The sequence below is a fragment of the Sus scrofa genome, chromosome 6, assembly GCF_000003025.6.
Source record: "Sus scrofa isolate TJ Tabasco breed Duroc chromosome 6, Sscrofa11.1, whole genome shotgun sequence".
Lineage (NCBI taxonomy): Eukaryota > Metazoa > Chordata > Mammalia > Artiodactyla > Suidae > Sus > Sus scrofa.
Genome location: NC_010448.4, coordinates 63,527,887 through 63,540,033, shown reverse-complemented (window position 1 = coordinate 63,540,033; position 12,147 = coordinate 63,527,887). Strand labels below are relative to the sequence as shown.

Genomic DNA, 12,147 nt, shown 5'->3' with positions numbered 1-12,147 from the left:
CGACCGCTTCCGCCCGGGGGAAAGATGGCGGCGCCAGCGTCGGCGCGGGGGAGATCGCACCGCCCCGTGACCCTCCTCTTCCCGGAAGAAAAATGGCCGCGGCCTAGCGGTGGCCCGTTGGAGGCGTCTCAGGCGCTCGGGCCCCTCGGCGTATCCTGGGCGCCGAGAAAGAAGCGGTGAGTGAGGGCCCCGGGGCGGCGGGGAGCGGAGCGCGCAGGCCAGGGGGCGCCCCAGGCGGCTCTCTGACCCCGCCGGCCGGGACCCTCGGATGCGGCGGCCGGGGGTCGGTGGAGCCCGGGCGGCCAGACGCGCTCAAGGCCGTCTGTCCGAGGCGGTTGCGGTCCGGCCGTCCAGGCTGTGCTGAGGGTCTCAGGTCGCGCCTGAGGCCCGTGACGCCCGGTTGAGCCAATACCGGGCGCGACTCCTACAACCCGTAACGGATCTTTTAGGAAAAGCGCTTGGCTGTTAACGACGGCAGCCGCACCAGTTGCACCAGAACGGACCCCCAGGGATGGCCGGGAGTCGTGGGGTGGAGTCCTCTGGTCAATTGGGCCGACCCAGCTTGGAAATCCCATCCCGCGGGGCAGGAGGTGGGGCAGCTGAGCGACGTCCTGGGTCGTGCCGCTCGGTCTGTGCTGGGAAGGGGCATAAGCGTTGTTTGTGAGCGGAGGGGAGGACGCCGAGCTGACCTTCTGACGTCTCCGTGGTTGCTTGGGGGTTACCCTTTGTACTTCACGTCGTGTAAATAACACGCCCTGTACCACCGGTCGCGCTAGGGAGCATTGAGCGTTCGTTGAAGAAGCCAAGCACAGTCTGTTTGGACATGACGTCTGTTTTTATGGCCAAGGTGGGTGGGGTGGCGCCGGCCAGGAGGAAGTTGTCTTGGTTTGCGCAGGGAGGTCAGGAACTGGGCATCGGGGAAGGGCAGAAAGGCCTGTCTTTGCTTGCTGGGGTTTGTTAGGGCCTGCTGTGCATGGATGGTGTGACAGGTGCTGGGACCATATACTCAGAGGGGGACAGGTAGCAGTTCTGTTAGATGTGGTGTAGGAGACAGTGACAGCACAGAGAGCGGGGATGGTGGGCTCTGGTGGGTTTCGGGAGGGTGCAGGCCCTGACGGAAAGAGGGAGGTCAGGCTGCCCTTTTGTGAGTTTCTCCCTCAAACGAATGAACCAGCCAAGCTCAGAGAGTGGGGTCTCGTCGCTGGGCCCAGAGGACTGATGTGTGGCATGTCCCCTTGCCAGGGATTGACGTGAGTCGGGCGTGGAAGAAGCAGGTGGTGGCGTCTGCCGGCGCCCTCGGGCTGCGGTGTGGCGCTGCGCTCCGGCCAGCGCAGGAGTCTGTTTTGTGTGATGGAGGCACTGTGGTTCCGGAACCTCTTGTGCTGCAGCTCGGCTGCATGCGGCACCCCGGCATGGGTGGGCTTTCCTCTGCTGCTGCTCCCTGTAAAGCCTGCCAGGGGAGGGGTGCTCTGTGGTGCCTGGAAAGGCCAGCAGGTGTTTGCCAGGTGGACAGGCTCCAAGAGGCACGCGTCAGGGACCCGGAAGGTCCGAGAGGAGCCCCGTGGGGACTGGGGAGGAGGCTTGCGGTGGGCAGGCCCGCCAGGTGGAAGGAGCAGGCGGGGGAGCGGCAGGGCGGCCAGGTGCCCGGTGGGAGCTCCTGTGGCTCCCAGCTCCCTGACGAGGACGGACGGTGGCCTTGTTCCTTCAGGCCCAGGGACATGCAGGGTGACAGACTTGCTGGGTACCCCAGCTTCTGGTGTGTGTGCATGTGTGTGTGTGTGCGCACAAGGGTGATGGGGGAGGGTGGCTCCCTGCTGCCGGGTGGGTTTGTGCTCTGCTGGTTCCAGGCCCTCGCAGAGCCTCGGGGTGGGGAGGACGCCCCTGTTGCCCGGGAGAAGCTGAGGCTGAGAGGGTCACGTGACTTGGCCACGGTGCTGGAGCTCAGGAGTGCCACGCTGGCATCTGGAGAGCGAGCGACTGTGACTCTGGGGTCCATCTCAGTGCCAGGAGGGACAGAGACGGACCACGCCCAGAGCAACTGCTGTGAGCCTTGGGTGGGCGGGGTTGGCGGCGCTGGCCGCACCTCGAGGTAAGGCCACTTAACCTGAGGAGGACAGGGCCCGGGAAAAGGAGAACACACGATGCCCAGCGTGGGCCCTGGAGCCGAGGAGTCGCGTTCGTGTCACGAAGGAAATGCTTCTCTCGTGAAGGACTTGCTGGGCCTCCGTCCGCCCTTGGCTCTGGGTCTCCTCCTTAGACCCCTGCTGCCGGTCCGGGCCTGGCAGCCTCCGTGCCAGGGGCAGCGGGTGGGCTGTGTGCTTCCTCAGCCTCACCTGGCCCCCCGCTCTCTCCCCAGCTCCTGGCTGCACGCGCCGGCCGTCCCGCAGCGCAGACCCCTGCGGCCATGGCACCCAGGCTGGCCCCCCTCGGTGGCCTGGCTGCCCGCTGCCTCTGGCTCCTGGGGGTGGCCCTTCTGATGGACGCGTCAGCCCGGCCTGCCAACCACTCGTCTGCTCGAGAGAGAGCGGGCCACAGGGAGGAAGAGGAGATCCTGCCCCCAGACCACCTGACCGGGGTGAAGCTGGAGATGGACGGGCACCTCAACAAGGATTTCCACCAGGAGGTCTTCCTGGGCAAGGACACGGGCGGCTTCGAGGAGGACGCAGAGCCTCGGAGGAGCCGGCGGAAGCTGATGGTTATCTTCTCCAAGTAGGAGACATGCCGCCGGTGTCCCCGGGAGCTCCTTGGGCCTGTGTCCCAGGCCTGGGGCCTGAGGACCCGGCTGGCGATCTGCCCTCCAGCAGCAGTGGGCGGGGGGCAGAGGGTCTCTTCCTCTCCCGGTGGTCTTGAGACTGCTGGGGTGGCGACAGCAAGGGGCAGCTGAGAGCGCCCCGCCCGGCCCCCCGTCATCCTCCCTGGCTCCCCACTGTGTCCCCAGCAGCCCCCAGCTTCCTGGCTTTTCTTGCATGACCCTTGGTGGGGGTGGCTCTGTTCCGGGTGTTTCCGTGGCTGACTGTGGAGCCCCTCGGGCCTTCCGCTGCTGTCGGGGTCCTGGGGCCTCGTCCGATGGGTTCTCGGGCCCGCAGGGTGGACCTGAACACGGACAGGAGGATCAGCGCCAAGGAGATGCAGCGCTGGATCATGGAGAAGACGGCCGAGCACTTCCAGCAGGCCGTCGCCGAGAGCAAGATGCATTTCAGCGCCGTGGACCCCGATGGCGACGGTGCGCCGAGGGTCCGGACGGCTGGAGCGGGGAGGGCCCTCGCGGAGCTGCCTGCGAGAGACGCGTTGCAGCGGGCTTTGTGGCCGAGGCCCCGGGTCTGGGCTCTGGCTGTTCTGCCTCAGACCGGGGCCCGGGCAGGAGGGTGGGAGCTGGGCCTTTGAGGCTTCTGCCTCCCCCACTGCCCGTAGCACAAGCAGTTTTGACAGATGTCTTGAAACAGTTCAATGTCTCTTGTTAAAGACGTGGGTTGCTGGGAGCTCCCTCTGTGGCCCAGCAGGTTACGAACCGGACTAGTGTCCATGAGGCTGCGGGTTGGATCCCTGGCCTCGCTCAGTGGGTTGAGGATCCGGCGTCACCGTGAGCTGTGGTGTAGGTCGCAGACCCGGCTCGGATCTGGTGTAGCTGTGGCTGTGGTGTCGGCCGTCAGCTGCAGCTCCGGTTTAGCCCCCAGCCTGGGAACCTCTTTATGCTGCAGGTGGGACCCTAAAAAGAGCAAAAAGAAGGAAACGTTCCTTGTTAACCCTCTTCCGGGTTGGTTTGCTCTTTCAGGCCGTGTGTCCTGGGATGAGTACCGGGTGAAGTTTTTGGCGAGCAAAGGCCACGATGAGAGAGAAATCGCTGATAAGATAAAGAATAAGTGGGACCTGAACATCGATGAAGAGAGTGAGTGCTTGGCCTCCTGTGGCCGGTGTGACGTGCATGACAATGTCCCCAGCCTCGTGCGTGACAATGTCCCCAGCCTCCCGTGGGTCCATTATGCGGAGGCCCTAGGACCCTCCACACTCGGGGGGGTGGGTCGGGGGACAGCTGGCGGCCTGGAACACCCCTGAGCTCTAGGGAGTGGGCGGCGGAAGGTACTGGACACACAGGGAGGCAAGTCCTGAGCTGGGAGCTTGGGGGGGCATCTGCCTGAGGGGTGGGGTGGGTGGGAGCTGGCGCGGCGGGCGCAGCGTCGGGACAGATTCTTCCCGCTTTAGCTTTTCAGAGATGCTCCTTGGTTGGTTGGTTGGTTTATTTATTTACTTGTTTATTTATTTATTGCTTTTTTTAGGGCCACACCTGCACATGGAGGTTCCCAGGCTAGGGGCGCAATCAGAGCTGTAGCTGCCCAGCCTACACCACAGCCACAGCAACAGGGGATCCGAGCCACATTTGCGACCTACACCACAGCTCAGGGCAATGCCAGATCCTTAACCCACTGAGCAAGGCCGGGGATCGAACCTGCATCTTCATGGATACTAGTTGGATTCGTTTCCAGGGCACCACAACAGGAACTCCCAGAGATATTCCTTTAAAATCCTGAATCCCTGATACAAAATTTGATGCCTCTTAGTTGAGTTCTCATGTTTCACTGGGAGTTCCCTGGTGGCTCTGCAGGTTGAGGATCTGGCATTGTCATTGCTGTGGCATGGTTCGATCTCTGGCCTGAGAACTTCTGCAGGCTGGGTGCATGGCCAAAACAAATAAATAAATAAGTAAATAAACAAAGCGTCACCGTGGCTCTGTGCCCTCCTGTCCTCCTGTGGTCTGTTCACAGCCTGGGGGCCTGTTTGCCTCTCAGAGCTTCGTCAGAGCGCCTCGTGCTGCCTGTTCGTTCTTTACGCGGCGGGTCGTCCCTCTGGACGGACACGTGTGTGCAGGGTTTTCTTTGGCGCATCTTTGTACCCAGGACGCTGCCCTGCTCGGTTCGTGTCCGCCCGACCGGCGGGCTTGGGTGTCACAGCCTCCTTGATGTCCTTCCAGCCTCTGCTCTGAGGCAGGTTTGGTCCATGGGTGTCCGTTACCGTTGTCTTTCTCGAGGCGCCCTGCAGGGTTGTCTCTGGGCGGAGCACCTTTTGTCTGCTATCCAGGCTGCAGTCCGGACCTTATTTCCATTTGCACTTGCTCTTTAGTTTTTTGGGGTTTTTTTTTGTTTGTTTTTTTACGGCCGTACTTGCAGCCTATGGAGGTTCCCAAGCTAGGGGTCTAATTGGAGCTGTAGCTGCAGGCCTACGCGCCACATCAGCCACAGCAACGTGGGATCTGAGCCGTGTCTGCGACCTACACCACAGCTCACGGCAACGCCGGATCCTTAACCCACTGAGCAAGGCCAGGGGTTGAAGCTGCAGCCCCATGGTTCCTAGTCAGGTTCGTTAACCACTGAGCCACAACGGGAACTCTGTTCTTTAGGTTTCAACTCCAGATTTCACCTTCCTGGCGGGTGTGCGGGGAGGTAGTTGGTGTCTGTGAGTCAGCTTCTGTCCTGTGACCTTGCCGTACTTGCTCAGTGGTTCCAGGAGTTTCTGGCTGATTCCTCTGAATATTCTGCGTAGGCCAGTGTCGCGTCGTTGAATGAAGATGGTTTGTTCCCTCCTTCCCGTCAGCGTCCCTGGGTCCCTTTTCCTGTTTGCGTGTGTGAGCTGGGACTTCCCGCACGAGGGGGAGAAGCAGTGATGAGAGCGCCCGTTCTTGCTTTATATCTGATTTTAGTGGGAAAGCCTCGAGTTTCTCACCATTGAACGTCATCTTAGTTGTGGGTTGGGTAAAGGTTCTCGATCGAGCCGGCTGGGTCGCCCCTAGTTTGCTTAGAGTTTTGATCATAAGTGGGTATTGGATTTGGGCAGATGCTTTTTCTGCGTCTGTTGATACGGTCATGTGATTCTTCCTCATTTGTTTGTGGATGTGGCGGGTGATATCCGTTGAGTCTCAGATGTCAAACCAACCTTGCCTGCCCGGAGCAACTCACACTCCGCTGTGGTGTGAAATTCTCTTCTCACGGTGTTGGATTTGACCTGCTGGTGTTTTGCTGAGTGTTTTTGCACCTACGTTCATGCGAGATGCTGGGCTATGGTTTTCTTTTCTTGTTGTGTTTTTCTGGTGTGGGTGTCTGGGTCTCCCACAGTCAGTTAGGAAGTACATACACCCTCTGCCTCTCTCCTCTGGAAGACTATGAGATGGTATGACCTTCTCTTCACGTGTTGGGTAGAATTTACCTGGAACCCCCTCGAGGCTGAGTCTTTCTTTCTTTTTGGGGGGGGGCTCTCACCCGCGGCCTGTGGAGGTTCCCAGGCTAGGGGTTGAATTGGAGCTGCAGCTGCCGGCCTACACCACAGCCACAGCAACACCAGATCCAAGCTGCATCTGCGACCTACACCACAGCTCATGACAACGCTGGATCTTTAAGCCACTGCGTGAGGCCAGGGATCGAACCTGTGTTCTTTTGGATGCTAGTCAGATTCTTTTCTGCTGAGCCAGGATGGGAACTCTGAGGCCTGCTCTTTCTACAGCAGTTTGGTTTTCAGTGGACTCCACAGAGTGTAGCTTTATTTTCTGAGCCATGCTGGATATCTTATTAATAGGGGAGTTAAGCTTGTTTCTGTTTCTTTCTTTTTCTCTTTTTCCTCGGTTGGTGTGGGATTTATTTTTTATTTATTTACTTACTTCTTTTGGTTTTTTGCTTTTTAGGGGTGCATGTGTGGCATATGGAAGTTCCCAGGCTAGGGAATGAATCGGAGCTACAGCCGCTGGCCTATGCCACAGCTTACAGCGACACTGGATCCCAAACCCCCTGAGTGAGGCCAGGGATCAAACCTGCATCCTCATGGATGCTAGTCAGACTGGTTTTCCCTGCGCCACGACGAGAGCTTTGGTCCTGTTCTTCTCTAAGCCCTGAAAGCAGGATGTTAATTAGGCTCTTCCAAAAGTGGTCATTGGCCATTTTCGGATCATTTTGTGTCTCCATCATCTGTCCTGTGGTTCCAACTGTTTTCTGAAGGTATCTTTTCTTTTTTTGGCCGCAACCCGCAGCATGTGGGAGCTCCCTGGCCAGGGATCAAATCCCAACCGCAATTGTGGCCTACGCCATAGTGGTAGCAACCCCAGATCCTTAACCCCATGTGTCGGGCTGGGCATGGGATCTGTGCCACCTAGAGACCACGCTGGCTCCTTAACCTGCTGCCCCCAGCGGGAACTCACTTAAGGGCCCTTTAGAGGCTTCCGAAGACTGGGCCCCGTCCGCTTCCTGCCAGCGGTGATTGGATGCTGGCTTCTTGGGCAGCTGCCGTCCACCTGGCCCCGCTTGTCTGTCTTCAGCACCCTTTTCCTTGGGGGGTGTGGGGCTGGGACACGGAGCCGGTGAGTTGGAAACCCACGCCCTGCGTTCAGTGTGCCCGCCCAGCCCTCGTCTCCCCTCCTGTCTGTTCATGAGTCCCTTGCTCCCTTCTCAGTTTGTGAGGTGAGCAGGTCTGGGGGCTCAGAGGTGAGGAGCAGCTGTCAAGGGTCCCAGAGGCCCGGAGAGCATGGCGGGAGGGTGAGAGCTGAGCTTGAGGTCACCCGTCACGCGCGGGTCCTTGGGGCTGCAGCATAGCGCCCTGCAGAAGGATCCCTGCCAGGTGTCCCCCCCTGCAGCTTCTAGTGCTGCCAGCGTCTCTGCTGGTGGCCACTCCTCTCCAGCCTCTGTGTCCTCCTAGCCAAGGAGATCTGGGTGAGGGCCCAGCTGAGATCCCAGGCAACCTCACCTCAGGATGATTAGTCACAGCTGCAAAGATCCCATCTCCACATCAGGACCCATGCCCAGGCTCCAGGTAGACGTGGCCAACCTGTGCCTGTCCGCCGCTCCGTCCCCCTGGTCGGACAGGCAGGGAACAACCAGCCGCTCCCACCTGCCTGAGGTGGATTTACTCCTGAAAGTTGTGCCACGGGATCTGCTGTCTGTTGGAGGCAGTGGGGTCGAGGTTGCAGGCCTTGTGTGGGATCCCCTGTTGTGACTCGGGCGTCCCTGCTCCCAGCAGAAAGCTGCAGCGGGGCCCCGGGTGGTCACCGGCCCCAGGACCCCCCCACGCCCCACGCGGCCTTCCCATGGAGGGAGGGGCAGGGGCATCGTGGAAACGGGGTTTCCCCGCCCTGCCCGTGGAGGGTGCACGGGACGAAGGGCAGGCCCGAGTCGTGCCCTTGTCCCTGCAGAGACGTTCCACCCCGCTGGGAGCAAGGCTGCCAGGGGCTGGGCCTGTGTCTGGGCCGGTTGCGCCTCTGCCTTCGGGGGGCCGAGCTCCCCTCCCGAGGGCAGGGCCTCGGCCTGGCGCACGGAGGCTGCCGGGCTTCCGCATGCCCAGATCCTCACGGAGGCGCGCCTCTCAGCACAGGAAGTCCTGGAGAACCTCAAAGACCGCTGGTATCAGGCGGACAGTCCCCCCCCGGACCTGCTGCTGACCGAGAAGGAGTTCCTGTCCTTCCTGCACCCCGAGCACAGCCGTGGCATGCTCCAGTTCATGGCCAAGGAGATCATCCGGGACCTGGGTGAGGCCCCCCCGCCCCCGCTGGTCCTCCCGGCAGAGGTCAGCGCGGCCAGTCCTGGGCTGCGGTGGCCCCGGAAGGCCGCGCGGCCGCCCGACGAGGGCAGGCCCGGCCCTGGCCGATGCCATCCGGCCGCAGGTCCTGCGAGACACACCTGTTCGGGTCGGACTGAACCCTCACAAACTGGAGGCCTGGCTGCAAAACCCGGGCGGTTGACTTTTCTCCCGAGGGGCCTGGCGCTCCTGTGTCCACTGGAGTCTTGAGGGTTTGCCCCTTGTCCTGCAGACCAGGATGGTGACAAGAGGCTCTCGCTGCCCGAGTTCATCTCTCTGCCCGCGGGCACCGTGGAGAACCAGCAAGGCCAGGACATTGACGACGGCTGGGTGAGGGACAGGAGGAGGGAGTTTGAGGAACTGATTGATGCCGACCACGACGGGATCGTGACCATGGCGGAGCTGGAGGTGAGCAGGGGACCGTGGCGGGGAGCCCCAGCCTGAGCCAGGAAGGCCTCATGGTTCAGGTCGTGGCTCGTCCTGTGGCTGGGGTGCCTGGGGCCGGTTGAGCCCGTGGAAGTGGTGGGCATGTGCCTGCTGCAGGGCGTTAGGGCACAGTGTCGGTGCCCGGCCCCGGGTCGGGTGCCTGGGTCAGGCAGCCTCGTAGGCTCAGGAGCGGCTGCCCGCTGGGCCCTCTGTCCAGACGCTTGGGCACGAGGGGCACGGGCGTGGGCTGGCTTGCCACCTGCCTCTGAGGTGTGTTCACTGGTATCGCGTGTAGGTGCTGCGTGGGGCTTGTTTTTTCCCATTTTGCTGCTGAGTCATTTCACTCTACGCGGAATTCTCTGATCCCTGCCCAAGGCTGGCGGGGCCCAGGGCTGGCGGGGCCCAGGGCTGGCGCTCCTTCCTGTGAGCCCGAGACCCGGCTGTGTCCACATCTGGGATCTGGGTGGCCCCCTGAGGAGGCCGGGGAGGCGCCCCCCCCAATCCCCCCCACCCGGTGGGGAGGGCTGCCAGGCCGAGCCTCCTGGACGTTCTGGAACCGCCCACTGCCCTGCCCTGTCCCCCAGCCCACGGGGTCGCACGTGAGGCTGGCCTGCCTCCGGGGCTGGGGTGCCGAGCGCCTGGGGGCGGCCGCACGTCCCGGGGGTCTGGCGGCGTGGCTGGGCGCCAGGCCGAGGGCAGGGGAGACGCTGGCGGGGCCCTTGCAGGACTACATGGACCCCATGAACGAGTTCAGTGCCCTCAACGAGGCCAAGCAGATGATCGCCGTCGCCGACGAGAACCAGAACCACTACCTGGAGCCTGAGGAGGTGCTCAAGTACAGCGAGTTCTTCACGGGCAGCAAGCTGGTGGACTACGCCCGCAGCGTGCACGAGGAGTTCTGACCCCACGCCGCCCCCGCAGCGTGTCGTCCCTCATCGTCGCTGCACCATGCTTCTGAGAACTGCAGCCCATCTGCGGAAGCCGCTGCCCCGTCGCCCGCGCTCACGCACCTCGGGGGGCACCGCAGCTCCTGCTGTTTCCTGGAAAACTGAAAGATGTTTGCATTGCTCTGCCGGCCGGGCTGCTCCGCCTGTGGGGGCGGCTGTGACCGCTGCCGGCCCCTCCGTGTTCGGCCTCCGAGAAAACGTGAACACCCGCGACGAGAATCTCATTAATGTACTTTAAAATACAGTTGCCTTTTTCTCCTAGCCTCTTCTTTTTTTGTGTGTGGCGGGGAGAGAAAACCACGTAATCGATAACTTGGAGCGTCTGTGGCCGGGCGTCTCCACTTAAAGCTTTGCGGTGGGCGGTTTGGTTAGAATCCGGCGCTTCCTGGCGCCTGCGATCCCCTGTGTGCCGGGCGCCCACCCGGGCCACCACGGGGAGGGTGACAGGGCAGCGGACCGGTGGGGGGCCGTGTGTGAGGGGCCTCAGGGCAGGAAGGGGCCTCCGCAAGGTGGGAGCTGGGGGTCTGGGCTGCAGATGTGAAGCCAGGAGGCAGGGAGGGGCGGGAGGAAATGGGGTTTTAGGTGGAGAGGAGGCTCTGAGGACGAGCCCTGGGGCCCCAGGAGGGTTGGAGAACTGTGGGGGTGGGGGGCGCTGCCCGGACTCCTGGCCTGGGGTCTGGTCTGGTGGACGGGGCAGGGTGGCCGAGGGGTCAGAAGCTTGCTGAGCTTGTGGTCGGGCCTGGGGTTTCAGGAGCCTGCGGCAGGAGGGCCACATGGTTGCTGTCAGGCGGCCTCGTGCCACCAGCGTACCAGCCCTTCCCGAGCCGGGGGCGGAGGGATTGAGTTGCAAGGGTTGGAAGGACCGAGGAGGGGTGGTCTCTGAGCTACGCACCTGACAAGCTGGCCGCCTGCCAGCCCCCCCTGCCAGCCCCCGCCTCGGAGTCCTGAGCCAGGGCCCAAGGGACCTCAGGGGACAATTCGTTGGCCAGCAGGCCCTCTTGGGCCTTGGAAGGCCCTGCCGGGGTTGGAGGCTCCAGCTGGGTGGGCAGAGCACCCGCCCTGAGCTGCCCACGTGACCTGCTTCCCAGCAGCGTGGGGAGGGGCCGCCACAGACAGCAGGGTGCGGTGACACCTGGGCTGGTTTCCAGACAAACAAGAGGAAAGGCTGTTTTCAGAACTGAGCCCAGAGTGCGTGGTGGGAAGGCAGGCCCCTTGGTGGGCCAGGCCCTGCGTGGCAGGTGGCCACGCGCTGCTGCGATGTTCGGGCAGAGGTGTGGGCTGGGCCCGGGCCGGGCCTGCGGGTGCAGTGGTGCAGTTATCTGCCCCATGGGCCACCGCGAGCAGACCCCTGTACCTGGCCGGGCCTTCAGGGCCTCAGGCAGAGGAGGCCAGCACCGCCAGAGGGTCGGCAGCCCTCAGCGTTCCTAGAAACAGGGCACACACACATGCCAGCGCTGCAGGCTGCCCGCGTGCTCCGCCCTGACCCCTGGACCTCCCTTTTTGGAGGCTCAGGCAGGCGACCCTACAGTGGCCCCTGCCCGCGGGCGGAGCCAGGCTGAGGCGGAATTTCCCGCAGGTGGGCAGGGGGCTCCACCTCTAACCTGTGCGCCCCTCCCCAGGAGGAGGGGGTTTCCAGCCCCGGCAGGAGCTTCCCCCCCCCAACCTGGAACCTCAGGTTGACTGTTAAGCAGATGATCTTCACTCTGGGTTAAGATTTAAGAGGCACCGGGGGAGTTCCCGGTGTGGCTCAGGGCCCAATTAGGATCCATGAGGATGCGGGATGGATCCCTGGCCTCGCTCAGTGGGTTGAGGGTCCAGTGCTGCTGCCAGCTGTGGCGTAGGTGGCAGATGAGGCTTGGATCCAGCATGGCTGTGACGGAGGCCAGCAGCTGCAGCTCCGATTTGACCCCTAGCCTGGGACCCTCCGTATGTTGCAGGAGCAGCCCTAAAAAAGACAAAAGACAAAAAAAAGCCGTAAAAGGCACCAAACAACACAGTGCCGTCTCCCCGCTCGGCACCAGTGGTCAGCTCTGCGAGGGAGAAAGCACGCGTGTGTGCATGTTCACCGGGCCCCGGGCTCTTTCCCCCTCGAGCCCCCAGTGGCCGGCACATGGGCCCTCCCGCTTGTCCTGGGACTGCCCAGCCCACGTCCGAGGTCACCTTCCTGTCCCAGTGGTGCTGTGGGAACACCCGAACCTGGGATGGCTGTGGGGGCAAGGAGAGCCCA

At 62.5% G+C, this 12,147-nt stretch overlaps 2 protein-coding genes across 3 annotated transcripts; both read left to right on the top strand.

The window, feature by feature from the left end:
* Window positions 55–10,181, top strand: SDF4 (stromal cell derived factor 4). Of its 2 annotated transcripts, none has more exons than XM_021097430.1 (7): window positions 55–176; window positions 2,357–2,709; window positions 3,087–3,223; window positions 3,773–3,886; window positions 8,339–8,497; window positions 8,780–8,955; window positions 9,699–10,181. In XM_021097430.1, the coding sequence occupies exons 2-7, from the start codon at window positions 2,405–2,407 to the stop codon at window positions 9,873–9,875; spliced, it is 1,068 nt and encodes a 355-aa protein (XP_020953089.1). In that variant the 5' UTR covers window positions 55–176; window positions 2,357–2,404; the 3' UTR covers window positions 9,876–10,181. The 2 variants fall into 2 exon arrangements, with proteins under 2 accessions (XP_020953089.1, XP_003356156.1); XM_003356108.4 differs by lacking the exon at window positions 55–176 and adding an exon at window positions 654–847.
* Window positions 854–2,350, top strand: LOC106509652. The gene is made up of 2 exons (XM_013995500.1): window positions 854–989; window positions 1,243–2,350. Exons 1-2 carry the CDS (start codon window positions 974–976, stop codon window positions 2,091–2,093), a joined length of 867 nt encoding a protein of 288 aa, XP_013850954.1. The 5' UTR covers window positions 854–973; the 3' UTR covers window positions 2,094–2,350.